At 52.3% G+C, this 18,829-nt stretch overlaps 1 protein-coding gene across 1 annotated transcript in view; it reads left to right on the top strand.

Moving 5' to 3' along the window:
- The window catches only part of AR (androgen receptor), a 57,896-nt gene that overhangs the window by 12,341 nt on the left and 26,726 nt on the right, over positions 1-18,829 (top strand). Inside the window, exon 2 of the mRNA XM_075106515.1 lies at positions 17,778-17,929. Within this exon, the coding sequence (XP_074962616.1) occupies positions 17,778-17,929 (152 nt within the window). The remainder of the gene's footprint in view (positions 1-17,777; positions 17,930-18,829) is intronic.

Here is an 18,829-nt window from a genome sequence, read left to right as displayed (position 1 = left end):
GGTTGAGCAGGTGAGCTGTGCTCTTGACTGGGTGAAAACATCTGTCTTTTGGGAGGGAGGTGTTTCAAGGCTTGGGATTTACAGAATGCAGGGCAGTATTGATGCAGGGGAAAGGGAAAATATGTGGTGATAATCGTCATTTTCTGTCATTCACTGGTTCTCAGCATCTTGAGATGCTGGTTGTGACAACAGGGCCGTGAGAAGGCAGTTACGGTGGGAAAAGGAGGCAAGGTGAACCTCAGCTCAGCTGTGATGGGAGGCGGTGGGGCTGCTGGGCTGGGGGTGCCATGCTCCGCCAGCCCCGGCTGCCTCAGCACAGCTTGGCAAGCATCGCGCCAAAGCTTTGGGGCAGCAGCCTTCAGTCGGTCTGTGGGTCCCCCAGCTGCTTTAGGGGTCTGTGGAGGGCAACTGGCAATTATCTGTAGGTTTGGGAATGCTCTGCAAGGTGACCCAAAGGGAAACAGAAGACGGTCAATGGCTATTTTATCCTTTTATCCTCCTTCGTCCGGGATGGGGGTGTGGTGTGCTGGCAGTTGGTGTCACTGCCCTGCACCATGTGCCGGCATCGCTGGAGGCTTCCCCGGCTGTCTCTGCGGGGTGGCTGGATGTGGTGATCTGTTCTCCTGCCAAGGGATGGAGTCACTTACTCCTCAGTGGAGGAGAGCAGAGTCTATTTAGATTAGTGAGTCCATTGTAGCGTTCGGAAGACTGATGTAGTTTGAAGAAAGCCTGATGGCTGCGTGCAGCCCAGCCGGCGCTGCGCAGCCGTGGGTGGGTGGCTGGGCACAGCCCTGCCTGCGCTGGCCACCCTGCTCCATCCACCCCAGGCCTGCGGGGAGTAAGGGAGCAATCCCTTCTTGGCAAGTGAAAGGTGGGGAGTATCGCCCTTGCAGGGAATCGGAGGAGTACGCCCGCATGGGGATATTTTGATGGCTACGTCTGCATGAATGAGTGTTCCTGGCTTTTGAGTTGGAGTGACCTCGACCAGCCCTGACCCGGCATTTGAGGCTGAATGCTGCAGAGAAGCCAGGCTCTGTTTGTTTCCCTGCGGTGGAAGAAAGCAATTTGGTCACTTTGGGATTTTAACTCAGATGGGCTCATAGCCCTGCTATCGATAGCTGCTTCACGCGTTGTAGACAAGAACTGGCTTTGTTTTTTAACAGTAATAGTGGTATGAGCAAGCTCATGATAATTAAAAGGAACTGACCCAGTTGTCATGGTAAAGACTTGTGACGGAGGTTTTTCACTGATACTCCCTTTCGCTGTATCCGCTGCTGCCTCTCTCTTCACCGCTGATCTGCCCGTGCCACCTGTGAACTCATCCATGTCCAAGTACAGCTTAATCCTTCTGCCAGCTCTGGCTGCGGGGCAAAGCGAGGGAGGAGCCGCCCCTGGGAGAGCCCTGGAGCCCCGCGTGGCTCGGGTGGTGAGACGCCTTGCCCACCCAGGCGAGGTGCCTGCAACAGGCAGCGCTGGCAGTTGTTGCAGAGTGTGTTTGTGGTTTATTCTGCTTTAAAAATAATGATTACAACCCTGATTCTTCTTCTGAGTATTTTTAAGTGAAGTTCGATGTATCCTGTAACAGTAATAGAAATGCTACCAGTAGTAGTATTCTGTGCTTTTATGGCACTTTTCCTCTGAAGCACTTATGAGCAGCAATTCATTTAGCCTCCAGGCAACCATGCAAAATAGGTAGCGCTCCTTTTCCATAGATGGAGGGAGGTGAGGTTTGTTTCGAGCCGGTGGCTTTGGCAGGAGTCCCTCAGAGCGTAGAGTGGCTGTGGGCCCTGGCAGCCGTCGGAGCTGGGCTCCCGGGGCACCGGGTTGCGCTTTGTGCTCGGCTTTGGGACAGAGTCCTGCAGTGGTGTCCTTGTGCGCTGGACTCGGTGCCCTGTCAGTAGCCCTGTTTACTTCAGCAGACCCGAGTGCTGCCCTCAGCGATGTCTGACCCCGTCCAGCTCCCAGATGCCGGGACAGTGTTTACAGGAGAGGGGTTACAGGAGTGCAGCATCTCACCTCGGGGGACCCCGGCGGGAACCTCTGCGCTCCCTGGGTGCCTGCGCAGGTAGCGGGCAGACGGAGACGGAACGGGCAGGGAGGGCAGGCTTGGCCTGCTCTCTTGCCTCTGCTTTTTTCCTGTTTAATGCAATCTGAGCAGAAGCCAGAAAGAGCAAGGTCACCCACACTCCTCTGTGGTTTGAAACGCCCCAGCCCCACTTCTGGGGAGGCCTTTTTGGATAACGAGAACAAACCAAGTCAAACGCTGACACATCCTCAGAAGCGGTAAGAATGATTTGTTGGGACATAGACCACAGATTAAGTTCATTTTGCAGTAGCAGAAACAATCTTAAAAATACAGCCCAGCTTTACAGGTATTTATAGCTGCTGCCCTTTCCCTGGGCAGCAGGCAGCCGTCCCACTGGGGCTGGAATTGGATGCCACCCAGCTCCAGGCATCTCGGGTATCCACACAGGGAGAATTACACCCCAAGCTCTCTGCAGGTCTCCTGGTGGCTTTTCTGCATAATCAAAAAGCAGAATGGAGCGCACCTTAATAAATAAGTAACAATCCCCAGCGAAGAGCAGTGGATAAGCCTGTGGTTTTGCTGGAGGGGCTGGCTGGGCACCTCCATCTGACTGCCCAGGGCGTGGGGCTGCCGAGGGGCTGTGTGATGCCATGGACCACCCTGAGCTCCTTGAGATTGCAGGCAAGGTGGCTGCCGCTTCGAAAACAGCTCTGGGAGCAAAAGATAAGTTTTAAATAAGGCTTAGAAAGCCAGTGCAGAACCACCAGTATTGGGACAGCAGTACCATTTGTGCGGGGCATCCTCTGCTGCGAGGGCGAGGGAGCACCGCAGGCAGCCGTCCTGTGAGTTAGCCAGGGAGAGCAGCCAGGCACGTTTTCCTGTACGTAACCGTAGTGGACTTTGGCGGGTCTGCGCCACGGAGAGCTGGGCCACCTCCAGGACACGCTTGCTGTGCGCCTGGGCCGGCGGAGCCCTGGTCGTGCTCTGCAGAGAGTGGCGAGCCGCTTCAGCGCGCTGTGCAGCGCCCCGGCCGCTGCTCGTGTGCTGTGCATGGGCGCAGTTGTAATGATTTATCTTTAACTTGTTTAATGTCTGTAGCCAGGTGTCTTTGACAGGCGGTGCTGGGAGGGATGTCCCTGGATGCTGGCCGCCTGATCCGGCATGCCAGCACTGCCTGTGAAGCTCAGGATTAAGCTCTTGCCAGAGCCTGGGGGATCTGATGCGCTGGCAAATCATCTGAGGATGGGTGGTGCATGCTGGGTGGGTGCAGGCTGGAGGGTGCCCTCTCCCTCCGCACCAGTGTGCTCGGGCTGGGACTAGAAACTGGGGCTGGCTGCAGCCAGCAGCTTTGGGAAGAGCCTCGGGGGTTAAATCCCATGTTACAACAGCATCTTCATCCCTGCTGCCTGACCGCCGTCCTGCCAGCTGCTCCTGGAATTGCTGCTGTCAGGAGGGATCCCCAGAAATGCCAGAGTGGAGGCTGCAGATTTCCTAAAATACATTTGAGAGTCACTGGGACATGTTCAGTTCCCAGGAAGAGGTGGCAAGACCCTGGACTTCGCTTCCTCTCCCCCCATGTTCTCACCAGTTGGGGAAGGCCTTAGAGGGCTGCTTCTTTTCTTTCCCAAGATGGTCCTTCACTTCTTTTTCTGCTGTTTTCTCACAAACCCTTCAGCACTTTGACTGGTGTTACATATTTTCGCTGCATTAGCTTCTTTACTGGTTAGAAATGGCAGAAAAAATGCTTTGACCTTGGCCCATGTGCTGAGAACAGAGCCCAGGCGCAAGTTTTTGTATCAGTAATTTCCTAGTGAAGGCTCCTGCCTCCTCCCCCTCCCCGCCTATCTGGAGTGGGCGGCAGCAGCGTCCGCACATTTTCTGACGTGACGCTGGGGAGGGTTTGGACAGGCTATCTCGGCAGCTCCTCTTTCCCCTTGTAAAAAAGAGGAAAGGAGAAAAGTCATTTGTGTGCCTATCAGGTTAATTGCGTTCAACTGCATGGCAATTGGGTGCCTTAACTGGGAAATGAAATACCGCATGCAAATAGTGTTCGGATGATCTGTGTTTTCTCTTGGATCGTGTGTGTGCGTGTGCGTGTGTTCTTCTACCCGGGGACATAACGCACTGGTTTTGTGTGTGTGTTCTCTTCTTGTATAAATATCGTCTCCATCCCTTGCCCCAGTGCCTGCAGCAATCCCTTTGCAGATGCTGTCTGTGGGAAGGAGTGCTGGTCACGGGCCCCCCACCCCGGCTGGATGGGGCCCTGCAAGGGGACGTCGGGGGGGTTGGCATGAAATTGGCACCTCTTCTTGTCACAAAGCTGAGCACTAACCCTCCAGGTCGCCCCCGTCCTGCCTCTCGCTGTCTGGAGGTGTCGGCGCTGTTCAGTGGGGCTGGTCTGGGTGGCACGTGTCCAGCTCAGGTCCAAAGCCTGGAGCTGTGGGTCCTGCGGGCACCGTGCTCCCTCCTTGGCTGGCTCCGGGCTCTGTCCCTGTGCATGCTCCTACGCTTCAGAACCCGTGAGGTCATCCCAGTCAGCGCAGCCTGTTCACATGGATTTAGTTTTCTGGCTTTTAGTTATTTGCTTTGTTTTTATGTCCCCTGTGGTCAGAGAGGAAACTGATAATACCATCTTCCACTTACAAAGAAATCTTGTTACTTCCCGATCTGCTCCCAAGACCTCAGGAACATCTTTAACTGGTTAGAAAACAAATAGCAGCACAGGTTTTTTTTTCGCTTTCTTGTTTACAGCACAGTCTGTGCCAAATGCCACGTCCTTGGTTCCTGGCCGTTGCGGAGGGTGGCTCTGAAGGGGGAGCAGAGCGAGGCAGTGCCAGGGCGCCTGCGGGATGGAGCATCCCGCCCCTGTAGCTGTGCTGAGGGTGGGATGAGGCTAGGCTGTGGGTGGCAGCTGAGAGGGGCCTGGGGGGCAGTGGTTTTCCCTTCGTTCAGCTCACCCTCTGCTTTGCCACGTTGGTGCTTAAACACTTGAATTATGGCCTGAGCTGGAACGGTTGCCCAAGTCCCCACAAGGGTAAGGTGGCAGCCTGAGGTTAGCAGGGCGGCGGGCCAGACCCCCTGCCTGCCTGTTTCCAGTTAGCGGAGGGGGCTCCGTGTATCCTCCGTATCCCCCTGGGATCGGCGGTGATCCGTTTGCTCCTGGCCATGTGGGCGGCAGGGCAGAGCCGTGCCTCGTGGCCGGAGGAGAGGATGGGGCTCTGCCCCCGCCGCACCCTTCGGCTTTCCAAGATTTGGGGTCAAGGTGGGCGCTTGGCCGCTTCAGTAGCTTTGTCCTGAGATGACTATCTTGCTGCTCACTTTAAACAGAATTAAGAGAACACTCTCAAGGCTAGGAGGCCTAAAATTAGATGTGGCATCTGTGTTTTGGTTTGCAGGCGGGCTTAAAGGAAAACGATTCCTGGCTGCGTTCATTTTTCGCCGGCTTGGCAGAGTGAAGCAGAGGTGAAGCAGACAGGGTGCTGGGCTCGTAAGCGATTGCAAAAGTGCCTCGGCTCTCTCGGGACTTCGCTGCCCAGCAGGGCTGGCGTGTCTGCCAGGTTTCACTGCAGGTTTCAGTGTCTGTCTGTGGTTACGGGGTACCTCTCACGCACACAGATCCCCTGGGATCAGCCAGTTGCTGCTGCTGCAGGGTTCTGCCCTCTGTATTTCCCAAGAAATGCTTTCAGCACCCGAAACAACAGGTCTGGCTGTCTGTGCCTTGTGTTGCTAAAAGGAAGTACTGGCATCAAGGCAACACTTCCTGGGACGCCCTGGGCTCACCGTAAGTGTGCTGCCGGGGTTTGCACTGGCGCAGCTTGCTGCTCGTCCCCACCAGCCCGGCCTCGTGGCAGTGCTGCCGTCCTGCCGCAGCCAGCAGATGTGGGCAGCTGTGCGCCACGGGCACGCGTGGCCTCGGCACCGCCAGGGAAGGCAAGGTGCGGGGCAGGAGGACCTGGCTGGACCTTAGCCCCTTGCTGCGGGGTGCTGTGGAATTTGCCTCTGCGTTGCCTCTGTTGCTGAGATCAGGGCTAAGAGTGCCAGGAGGACCATAGATACACGAAACCTTCATTATAATTTGCTTGTTTGCTCTTTATGAGATGACTCAAAGCATGATCTGCTTTGAGGCCATGGGAGCTGATACTGTTGCGTAAGTTGTGAAGTCTCCTCCAGAAAACAAATGGTTTGCCAGCAGAGCGGGGCGCGGTGCAGGAGCCAGTGCAGCTGGCGATGCACAGCCACTGCAGCATGTCCTTGCATCCCGCTCCTGCTGGAGGGGACGCTGTGGGCCGAGGGCGGGAGGTGGGGGCCGCTCCCTGAGCTGGAGGTTGCTGTTTCTTCCTCTCTTCCCAATCTGTCCCCAGGGCTGCCGTGCTGTGCTGGGAAGAGGAGGAGGTGCTGGCCCACCTGGCAGCAGGGAGGCAGGAGATACTGGGGTAGCGGCCCTCTGAAAGGCAGTGATGATGCCTTTTGCTTTGCTGCCTGTGCTAGCAGGTCTCGCACACATGGTGTGCCTCCCCAGTCAGATGCCTCCGGTATAAGTGGTATTTGTGGTCTTCTCGTTTTCCCATGCTGGATTCCTCCATCGTCTGCCATCTGCCCACTTTCAACTCATGCCTCATGCAGTAGAGAAATAAAAATGCAGAATTTGTGGCACTAGTTTCCTTAGCAATAATTCCACTACCAAATGAAGTGGGGAATATATTATGTGTTTTAAATATCCGAGTCTGGAAGAGAATCCTGACATCCCTCAGCAACCTGGCTGGGAGCCTTCCCACTCTGGAAGTGTACTGGTGGTCTGAGGTCCAAGTGTGGCAGGGAGGGCTCTGGTCTGCAGCCCCCCTTTGCACCGACTTGTTCTTTGGTGGAACAACTGCGGAGTGGGATTATCAGACAGGTTTCCCTGAGTTCCCACAGGAGCGGAGGCAGATGCCATCTCTGGCTGCAGAGCCGATACGCTGTTCATCATCCTTAAGTAAGAGGAACGCTGTTAGGTACACGATACGTGTGGGGCAAGGTGTGGAGCCATATTCCCACTTTCTCATCACGGAAGAATGTGGGAGCCTGTGTTTACTAGAGTCTGTGAAACTCATGGGGTGTCAGTTTATACAATTTATATAATGGTGGGTGGTTCGCAGGTTTTGCTGGCATCTCGGAGGAGGTCAGGCTCCCAGCAGAAGGCAGCACCTCAGCACCAGGAATTCGCTGTGCTGCTAAACCAGCTTCAGAGGGTAGAGAAAATCCAATTTATGCAGCCAGTTCAGTTCAAAGGCTAGTCATTCAAAACGGAGAACTACTCGGAGTTGAAAATGCCAGAAAATGTGGGAGGTTTTCTAACCTGTGTAGAGAAAGAGGCATGGGACAGTGGTGTCCAACAGCATTTAAATCTTGGAGAACCCTTGGAAGAGGGCCAGTCAGCAGAGTTTGCAGCTCATGAATAAGCCTGGCTTGGCTTTAGTAGTCAATTGATTTGAAATACAGTCTGCTTTGATAAATTTAGTTCTGACTTACCAGAAGAGCAATTTAAAATGTTCACATTTCCATTGAATTTATGGATCCATTTGAATGCAACTTCACACATATCACAAATAAAATAATAACCCAGCATCTAATAAACAAAGAACGTGTAATACACCATTTTCTAAGTTATAGAATGGAAAACCAAAAGTCATTACAAACTGCGTAATTGCTTAAAAAAAAGCTCCTATTTGCCAGACATGAGGAGGCTCTTGGTAACGGAAAGAACTGTCACATCCTCTGCAGAGGCATCAGCGTGGCCCTGTTTAAAATGAACACATTCTGCACATTACGAAGAGAAAATATGAAGGTAGGGAACATGACTGAATGCATTCTTTAAGGAAAATCACTGCAAAAGACCAATGTAGAAAAGAGGAAAATTGGTTAAGTACAGGGATCCTTTTTGCCAAATTAAATTCTGATTATATTTGAAGTTGTATATGATGTTGATTTAAATCAGTCCACCTTGGCTTTCTCTCTGCAGTACCATACCAGATTCTGTGGAGTTAGCTGAAGGTCCTGGGGGGACCACAAGGGACACCCGGCTCCAGCAGGCATCCTGCTCCAGGGCATGGGTGAACGCGAGCCCCTCACTCCCTGCCACGGGATGCTGGAGGGGTCAGCCCGCCTCTCGGAAAGAGGCAGTGTGACTTGGGGTGACCCCAGCGGGGGCTCAGGGGGGCTGAGATGCTCGAGGGTTGGCTGGAGGTGGCGGCGAGCACTCTGCCGACAGCGCTCAGAGGGACACAGGCCCTGAGGTTTCCCCTTTACTAGAAAGCCGAGGCTGGTGAGTGGGGCTCGCGGCGCTCGTCCCGCTGCCGGGCTGCGGAGGAGATGTCCGTGGGTCGGAGAGGGGCCCTCTCCTTGCCCGAGCGCGGAGGCGAGCGGGGCATCTGAATACGGCGTTGACATGAGTCCCCTGCCCTGCCAGCACTGCGTGTCCCGTATCATCTCTGCCCCCAGCAGCTGCCGTTCGCAGCTTGACAGCAGCACTTTGTTGATTGGCCAAGGGATTTATGGAGATACCTCGGGGACCAAATGGCCGGTTCACATGAGGTGCTCTGGCTGCACCCTGTCACGGGGCACGGGTCTGTCTGTGCGGGCTGACCTCCCGGCCCCTGCAAGCCTCCCCTTACCCCTCTGTCCTGCCAGGGGAAGGTCTCAGAGCAGGTATTGTTCTACAAAGGCTTTGTGAGCAGGAGCAGGGACTACTTGTCTAGTTTATAAATGCAGTGCTGGCATTAAGTTCCGTGTGCTACAAAAACAAAAGGAACATTAATCTGCACGTGAAGGGTGCATGGAGAGAGTAGCTTTGGTCTGTGGTTGCTGAGCCTGGCAAGCCCTGGGTGAGGACGGGGATTGCTTTCTCAAGACCCTCCTGTCCTGGGAGTGCTGCGCCAGCGCTGTTGGGGCACAAGGAGCCATGCTGCTGCCGTGACTGGCTGTGGGTCCGGCAGCCCCCAGCCCCCCTTCCCAGCCCCAGCACCCATGGGCTGTCGAGGGGTGGCCCTGGCCGGGGGGATCAAAGCGGGACCGGGCAGGGAGACATTATGGTAACCTCTGGAAATTTGCACTTCGGATCTGGCTGTTGAGAAAAGCCACCAAGGAACTCCCATCATCTCTTCCTAAGTGTTTAATAGTATCACTGTGCTTAGTTTTCAAAGGGGGAAAGCTAAATGTCTTCCTATAAAAGCAGATTGTTAGTACGTGGTAGTACAAGCCTGCGGTACCCTGCTAAGTGCAATAACAGCCAGGATGCTTTCTAGGGAACTGTAAGGCAGTACTCCCTGCCTGGCATGATGGCAGTGTCTCTTGGAGCATGAAATACATGGATCAAGAGTACTTAGAATCATAGAATCACAGAATCGTTAAGGTTGGAAAAGACCCTTAAGGTCACCGAGTCCAACCACTAACCTATCACTGCCAAGCCCACCACTAAACCATATCCTCAAGCACCACGTCTACCCTTCTTTTAAATACCTCCAGGGATGGTGACTCCACCACCTCCCTGGGCAGCCTGTTCCAATGCCTGACAACCCTTTTGGTGAAGAAGTTTTTCCTAATATCCAACCTAAACTTCCCCTGGCTCAGCTTGAGGCCATTTCCTCTTGTCCTATCACATGTTTCTAAGGAGAAGAGACCGACCCCCACCTCGCTACAACCTCCTTTCAGGTAGTTGTTTGTGTTTTTCTTTATAGTCACATTTTCTTTTTGTCAGCAGAGGAGATGGATTTGAGAATGGAAGATTACGGTGTGGGTTAAACTAACTTTAAAAATATTAGTTGGGACAGACTGTTTCCTTGGGAAATAAGTAGGGCTCTCTGTGCACCAAGGACACCAAGGTCTTGTCCTTGGAGGCTCCAGGTGAGTCTGCAGTCACCAGGACGATGTGGTGTACAGCGCTGGTGACCTCAGTTTGTTTGTTGGGGCTGAAGCTGCTTGCATTACTGCTGTTTTGGTTTTTGTCCCCTTCACACTTCATAATCAGGTGAGGCCCCATCTCGAGTAACCTTGCAATACGTTTATGCCGTCTCTTTTTGTAGATACCTTCTCTGGGGAAATCAAGTGTTTCGTCTTCTCTGAGCTGATTTATTTAAGCTGCTTCCTGAGCTCACTGGGTGGAGATCAGGTTTTGAGGCAGAAGTTTTGGTCTCAGTATTGCATCCAAAAAGCTGCCTACCACAGAGGACAGCTGTGTGATACAGAGGCTGCAGGGTGACTTTGCCCAGGCTTTGCATTTCAGGTGTAGCATACTCGCCTCCTTTCACCTTCTTAACCTCATTTGCTGATCCTTCTTAGTGATGACTGCAAGGGGAGAGCCAGTGATGACAGCTGAAATGAGGAGGCTCCCCAGTGGTTTGCGTTATGGCACGGCCTCTGCCGTGCGTCCCCCCACTGGGATGCAGTAGCTCGGTTGGTCGGGGTGGCTGTTAGGGACTGTCCCCTGGGTGCCGGGGCAAGGGCCGCCCCACGGGGCAAACGGCAGCCGGCTTCTGTGCAGCTCAGGCTGCAGCAGCCCTTCTCGCGCAGCAAGGGAAAGCAAATGGAGCAAGAGCCGTGGGCTTGCCTGCGCCAGGGCTGGTAGGGTTGGGGCTTCAGCTGCGGCTGGGACCCTGCGTGTGAAAAATAAACTGTCAAAATAAGTAAATAGAGCATTTGAAAAGAAAAAAGATAATTGAATTTGGGAGATATGAGAATGGATTTGTGCACCTGTGCTTACTGAAGTTATTTGTGTACCCCGGGCTGGGAGGCAGCCTCTGAGCTGCTGCCATCTCAGATGGGGCTGGCAGAAGTGCTCGCCAAGCCGCTCTCCATCCTTTACCAGCAGTCCTGGCTAACCGGGGAGGTCCCAGCTGACTGGAGGTTAGCAAATGCGCCATCCGTATACAAAAAGGGCCAGAAGGAGGATCCGGGGAACTACAGGCTGACCTGTCAGCCTGACCTCGGTACCGGGGAAGGTTATGGAGTGGTTCACCTTGAGTCCACACACCAGGCAAGTGCAGGACAACCAGGAGATCAAGATCAGGCCCAGCCATCACGGCTTCATGAAAGGCAGGTCCTGCCTGAGTAGCCTGATCTCCTTCTATGGCCAGGTGACCCACCTGGTAGGTGAGGGAAAGGCTGTTCTGTTTGATATCTTTACCAACAATCTGCATGAGGGGATCGAGTACACCCTCAGTGAGTTTGCAGATGACACCAAGTTGGGTGGGAGTGCTGGATCTGCTCGAGGGCAGGAAGGCTCTGCAGAGGGACCTGGACAGGCTGCATCGATGGGCCGAGGCCAGTTGTGTGAGGTTTAACACGGCCCAGTGCCGGGTCCTGCCCTTGGGTCACACCAACCCCAGGCAACGCCCCAGGCCTGGGGCAGAGGGGCTGGGAAGTGCCCGGCGGAGAAGGCCCTGGGGGTGCTGGCTGACAGCCGGCTGGGCATGAGCCAGCAGTGCCCAGGTGGCCAAGGAGGCCACCAGCCCCCGGGCTTGTGTCAGCACTGGGGTGGCCAGCAGGAGCCGGGCAGGGATGGGGCCCCTGTGCTCTGCCCTGGGGAGGCCCCACCTCGAATGCTGGGCTCAGGTTTGGGCCCCTCGGGACAAGAAGGGCCTTGAGGGGCTGGAGCGTGTCCAGAGAAGGGCAGCGGGGCTGGGGCAGGGTCTGGAGCACAAGTGTGCTGGGGGGCGGCTGAGGGGGCTGGGGGGGTTTAGCCTGGAGAAGAGGGGGCTGAGGGGAGCCCTTCTCGCTCTCTGCAGCTGCCTGAGAGGGGCTGGAGTGAGGGGGGGGTTGGTCTCTGCTCCCAGGTCACCAGTGACAGGACGAGAGGAAATGGCCTCAAGCTGCACCAGGGGAGGTTTAGATTGGGTATTAGGAACCATTTCTTCCCCGAAAGGGTTGTCAGGCATTGGCACAGGCTGCCCAGAGAGGTGGTGGAGTCACCATCCCTGGAGGTATTTAAAAGACATGTAGATGTGGTGCTTTGGGACATGGTTTAGTGGTGGACTTGGCAGTGCTGGGTTAGTGGTTGACTTGGTGATCTTAAAGGTCTTTTCCAACCTAAACGATTCTATGATTCTATGATTCTAGGTTCCCAAACATGTTTACCATGGACTGTGGCTGCTGTTCATGCTGTGCACTGCGCTCTGCTCTCTCAGAGATGCTATCTTGTCTCTCCACTTCCAGCAGTTACATGTGAAAACAAAGTATGGTCAGCTTAGAAACATATTCAAGGCTATTTAGGAAAAAAGGAAATAAATTCAGTGTACAAGGCTGCATGTTTATAGATTAAACTGCTTAAAGCATTTTAACAGATGGGATGATTTAAAGTTTCCGTGCAGGCCTTGTTATCTGAATCACCGTGGCTTAATGGCTGTGGCTTGAAGATTCAGTTCAGCTCTGGCTGAAGCCGGTGGCAGTGAAACAGGACTGTGCAAGAGTGCACGAGACCCATGCCTGGAACAAACAGTCGTGCTCGTAGCTAAACGTGTGCGCCTCGGTGTGAATCACAGACCTTTGTCCAGGCATGACCCACGCAACTCCATTGACGGGAAGCCAATTATGTCTTTTAATATTGTGTTTGAAAATGTCATGCACAGATGATGCCATTTTCAAGGCAACATTTGTTACTGATAACGTCACAGCATCTCAGAAATCACAGGACTTGAAATGACTGGACAGGATTCTGTGTCATCCATGTTTGTCTGCAAGTGCTTATTCAGTTCATGGCTCAGCATCTTCTTGAGCATTATGGCCAGGCAGATTTTCAGATACAGCGTTGTGAAGGTGCGAACCTACCAGCCACTCTCCCCAAAGGGCAAGGTGTGTGACCAAAGTGCTCTTCCCCAGGGATTCGCAGCTGATGGCTGGAAAATGTAGTGAAATTTAAGAGTGAAGGAGGTAGAAGTTGTGTTTGTTCAGTTATGTCAGACTGACAGAAAAGGGAGTGTAAGGAATATGCATCACGGTATATTAGCATGGTGAATTGCTTAACCAATTCATCTTATTTGAGCAGGTAGGCGTGGTCTGCAGAAGCCATGCGGATAAAGCAGCAAAGGTACCTTTTTGTGGTCTGTCTTAGGAGTTGGAAGTTCTGGGCAGTGGCCGGGGGGGCAGTTGTGCCTTGGCTCCTTTTGGGTAGCGTGTGCCGTCTGTTGCTCAGATGGAAACTTTCTCTGTGGGTTATGAGAAGTGGCTGAGTTTTCTCTTACCCATGACTGCACTTGATTTTCTTGGTGTGTTGTGAAACCTGGGCTGTTTGGTGAAATTGGCTGTTGACAGACAAGTACTTGCACTGCAGAATTGTGGCTCCTGCTGAAATAGTTGTGTGTGGCAGGAGCTCAATAGACTCTAATCGTTTCCTTGAAGAATGCTTCTGAAATGACAGTAAAATTCTTCCTATAGCTGTAAGGGAGATACTGAGGTTGTTTCTTCTGCTCCTGAAAACCACTGTGCTCCGTTGTGAGCAGCCTTGACCTTGGCCTTCAAGCCGTGCACCAGGGCTGGAATCTCTGCCTGACGTCACTGCTGCACCAGTTGTGTCTGCCCGTGCCACGCTATCTCCCTGCTTTGGGTTTCTGAGGCAGTGTGACACTTGCCATACATTATCCAAACCTCGGTCATATATTCTGGAGCCCTCGGTGCTCAGTTTTGTCAGACCTCGGTATTCCTGTGGCTCCATGGGGTGGGTGCAATCAGCAGGTACTGACGGAGTAAAAACTTCTGCTCAGAGGAAAGATTTTAGCAGCACATCAAGAGCCTGCTGCTAAGCCACCCCTCCTGTCCCTCCGCAGGGGCGGCAGAGCTGCAAACGCTGCTTGCTGCTGGGGCTGCCGTGCAGGTGGGTGTCTGGGGGTCTGCCCAGGAAGCTGCCAGTTCACGTGCCCCTGCAGCCTCCCTAAGCCATCTTTTTGGCTCATTGCAGTGTTATTACCTACGTATTTTGAGGATGCCCTTAAAAGGTCTCTTAGAAACTGGAAAATAGATTGTTAAAGGTACCATTATCACCGCTCACTCCAAGTTGCCCACGTTTTCAGTTATGTTTTTCTTACAATTTTCCCTCTAAAAATAAAAAAGGCAAATTGGTGTCTTTTTAAAATCAAGGGTGTTCCTGGGCAGATCCTTCCGCTCTGTGGATAGTGGCTTCTGGCAGTAAAGCTGCAGGAGTGAGCTGGAAATTGCGCTGGTGCTGCAGGGCTCGGCCTGTGACCGAGCCACTCCGCTGCCACTGAGACAGTCTCCCAACGTGATAGGATGCTGGGGCTGAATGCTCCCCTGTGCAAACCCTGAAGGCAGGAGCGTTACAGCCGGGAGGAGCCTGTCTCACAGCCAGGATTAACCTTTAGTGTCTGCCAGCTCCCTCTGACTTCCATCCCTAAGCGGGCAGCTAGGGGTGAGACCGGCCGCGCACACGGGGTTTGCAGGGAGAGCCCCAGCGCCTCTGGGATGCTCTGGGCAGCGCCCTTCATAGGGAGATACGCCTACATAGGTCCACTAGATAGACACTCGCATGAAGGTATATTTGCACAACTCTTCTCACGGAGAAACAGCTATTTAAAAACCTGTTCAAAAAGCCACTCAAGCCTTAGTTGCTAACCTACTTCACAGCTTTAAATAATTAGCCCTCAAAAATACTCCAAGGTCTTCTGGGGTCCTGCTTCTGTCATCACAACAGCTGGTACTGTGAGACTCACTTCTGCTCATTTCCTATCTGAAGTACATAGTGCAAAGAACAGGGAAAGCACAGTATGGAAGGCCTTACGGAAAAAGACAAATTAGCCCTTTTCAGATTTCCGATTGCATTGAGAGGAGAAAAAAGGTAACAGGTCTTTAGAGGAAAGGTCTGGTACTGCTGGAATCTAAAGAATTGCTGGATAAATAAGGCATTTTTAGCAAAGCTTTTCTGTCTGCTGCTGGTTATTTCTTAGTAGTGTCTGTTCTACAGTAGCACCTCAGAGTGAGCGCCAAGGCTGCGTAGTGTACAGGGCTTGTGCAGACATGGCACGGAGGGAGCGGGGGTGCCCTGGGCCCTGCTGGGGATGAGACAGTGGGATTGTGCTGGAGGATGGGTGGGACGCTGGGGAGGTGTTTGTTGCAGCAGGACTTAACTGTGGCAGATACGTTGCAGCTGAGCGTGCCTCCTCCATTTAAGCAGTAATTCAAGAAGAGCCTTGGAGATTGAGATTTTCAGGGAAGGACAGTTGAGCAGCATCTACAGATGAGTCACTGATTTGGATTGCTGCTGCTAAAAAGATGAGAAATCACTCAAAACATTTCTTGCCTTAAGAACAGAGGATAAAATTGCTGCTCCAGTTATTAAACTACAGTTTAGGTAGGATCTGCATAGCTCTCCTATAAGGAATAGAAGACAGTGGCCTTCTTGAAGGACACAACTGACAACAAGATCAGAGGAGAGAGGTGAGCCTGGGTTTTGATCTCACCAATAATTGTCCCATTTCAGGCTTTACTCGCAAGGTTTGAGGGGCTTAGAAAAGGCAGCCGTGCTTGAGCACAGGGCCTGACCTGTGTGAAAGGCAAACCGCACTGGTAGGCTGGTAACAGAATTGGTCTTGGTTGAAATTAAGCATGCCAGCTTCACATAATGACAGCAACAGTCCCTTAATTCCTGTCTGCACCGGGAAGTAGTTTTCAGCCTATGGTATGACTTAAACCAGTCAAATATTGGTTCCTCATCTGTTCTTGAGGAAACACTATTTCTCATTTAAAACCTCTCTCTTCTCAGTTTAATTTATGTCTCTTGGGAAGCAGAACAAAAGGAATAGATAGTCTGGACTAAAGGAGCTACTCTTATTACTGGAATTAAAATAGCGAAGCAAAAGATGATAACCAGGCAGCTGCCCCTATGCAAGTGCATCGCTGTCCTTGCCATGGTGCCTCTTAAGAGTGATTGCTCTTCAAGTTCTTCCTCTATTAGTTTTAATCCTGATGCCCCTGGGACCGCTGCTTGTGTGAATGCAGGTTGCAGGATCTCCCTATGTTTTGGGAGTAGTGAAATGAGACAGGGGAGAGGGATGGGAGGGATGGGAGATGTGGGGACCGCCTGGGGCTGCCTGCCCCAGAGCCTGCTGCAGGCTCAGCCCAGCAAGTGCAGGGCAGCGCTGCTGTGCATTAGAACTTACTGCAGAGGCAGAAGCCCCAGTGGAAAAACTGGTGATCAGCACAAACAACAGGCGAATCTTTCCCTAATTAAACCTCGATGCTGCCAGCTGCTCTTTCGGTGTGTGAGCTGTCTCCTTGCTTGTGTCGTGCCTGGGTGGGCAGAGCTGCCTGCGGACCTGGGGCCGTTTGGGGAAGTTTGGGGCAGCGGGGCTAAGGACAGCATTCCCTTGCCCTGGGGTCTGTGTTGGTGTTGGACCCTTCTTTTCTAAAAGTTGCAAGACTTTTCAAAAGATTCATGGTATGGGTTCCAGTTGCCATCTCTCCCAGGGGTATTTTCTAAATCAGTTTATTTTGGGATTATTTACACTGTGGGCCCAAATGGGGCTTTTCTGAGTATAAGGATTTTTCCCAAGAAGCCCTGGCACTGTTACATTTTTTGCTCTTCATATAATTTGATTTCTAAGAGTTCACGTGCAAACATTCAAAAAATACGTGAAACCAAAAGCAATCTAATTCTGACAAAAAGTTGTGGTGACCTACTGACTGTTAGAAGCTAATTGCCTCATTCGGTGTTTTGACAAAAAGCCAGTTTTAGCAAATAACTTAAAATGCTATCGCTCCCCAGGCTCCCTGGACTTGTGTTAGCTTGTGATTCTGATAAGCACCTCTCCTGCTGCCATGCCTTCCAAATGGGTCTCTTGACTACTGAGCTGGCGAGTGGAAAGCATGAAGCTCCATAATCCACACTGACCCACATCCAGCACTTAATCCTAATTATTACATGGCAGACCCTGCAACTTTTATTTTTGGCTCTGAGGTTTGTCTTCGCTGCTTGGTGGTTGGCAGCGCCATGCGCTGCCCGTGGGGCCATCATAGGGCAGGGACCTCAGTGGTACCGACGAACCCTGTGTGACTGGGAGACACTGAGGCAGTGCCTTTAGTCATGGCCCGGGTATAGACAGGAGTCTGATGGGACACATTCCCAGCCAATGCTTATGTTTTCACCAGAGGCTTCTGGCTGGATTTAGTCGTCATGTGGATGAGCAAGGCATCCTGGAAGAAGGTTCAGTCCAGCAGTTGCTGGGTATTGAAATAGGGAAGAGGTAGAAAACAAGCAAGACCAAAAAGCAAGAAGAAAAGAATAATGTAAGGGACTTTGGTAGCCTAGGAAAAATTAACTTGTTTAATAACCAAAAGGATAAAATCATCTGTAGTGAAGTGACAACAATGACTGTAATGGAGTGGGATCGCGTAGATTAATGAGCACACAGAGTCCTTTTTTTATTTACAAGCCTCACTATTGAAGCCAAAATTACATGAACACTGCAGAGAAGTGTTCATGAGAGAAGTCCCAGTCATCTTCTCTTTCTAGGCTGTGCTGTCACCGTGCCTGTACTTTGTCACACATTGTACCTAGGGACGATGTCAGGAGGGGCACCCCAGCATGGTCTTCTGCGTGGTCAGAGCGAGGTTTGGCTTAGTCCTTGCTTGCCCCCTTTCTGATCAGTGCTTGGCTTGTCCTATCACAAAGTTTTGGGGTTTGCCATGAATGTTCTCCCAGGTGCCACCCATAGCTCATCCTAACCTTATCTGCTGACCCTTTCCCTTGTTCTCTTTCTGTCTTTTGCTGCAGGTTGGAGACTGGCCGTGAACACGTCTTGCCCGTTGAATATTACTTTCCACCTCAAAAGACTTGTCTGATCTGTGGAGATGAAGCATCTGGGTGCCACTATGGAGCCCTCACTTGTGGTAGCTGCAAAGTCTTCTTCAAACGAGCGGCTGAAGGTAATGCATGCGGGGGGGGGGGGGGGGGGGGGAGGGGGAATCACTCCCACCTCCAAATGCTGCCTTTCTCTACCAAAGTAGCCTGGGAGTTGAATGTTACTGACAGGTTCTATCATCAGCTGTCAAGTCATTAACATACAAGTGCTGGAGGCATTTGCAGTATCATAACATGTTTTCCTCCTGGTGAAAGGTTAAGCAGCCTCGCTTTGGGGAGCCTGCCAAGCCAAGGGGACTGAGGCAAGAGGGGGCAAAGTGTGGTGGGTTTCTAAGGTCTCTTAAACTAGTAAAGGAGAAAATTCAAGGGTAGATTGATTTCTTTGTCCTGTGTTTGTCATTCCACATTACATATTGCCCTCAAAAGCAGCCAAATCAGTTTGCCAAAACACAGTCCTTTTCAATTACCCTAGCGACCTAGGGAGAGCCTGTAGTCATCAGTTCTTGCTTCTCTTGACTCTCATGACTGCTTCAAGCTTCCATCAGCCCTCCTGCCATCTCAGACCCACAACTCCAAATTTAGGGGGTGCTTTTCCTCTCTTGCATCCCTTTCAGAGGGTCACTTCTCTCAATACCTGCAAAACGGCAGAACTGTCTGTCCATCAAGAGCCATGCTCTGACCTTGGTGTCCATGATCCTTCTCCCCAGCCCTTGAGAAAGCAACTTCTCCTTCATGTCCAGCTCTGTAGTGCCAGGCTCTCCAGAGCTAAGTGTGAGCCCAGACGTTCCCTCTCAACAGGGTCTTTGCACCATCTTTCCATGGTAAGTAGCATGTAGAAGGATGTAGCCCAGCTGTTTCCTTGGGCTGTGGGTCAGCAACGTCTGGTTTCTATCTGCAGTTAAGAGTCGGGATTCCTTGGCAGCAGAGTGAGAGCCTCTGCTGTGGGAGCCTAACTGTCCAGTAAC

This window comes from Phalacrocorax aristotelis, chromosome 11 (genome assembly GCF_949628215.1).
Source record: "Phalacrocorax aristotelis chromosome 11, bGulAri2.1, whole genome shotgun sequence".
Lineage (NCBI taxonomy): Eukaryota > Metazoa > Chordata > Aves > Suliformes > Phalacrocoracidae > Phalacrocorax > Phalacrocorax aristotelis.
This window is presented reverse-complemented; position numbering and strand designations above follow the sequence as displayed.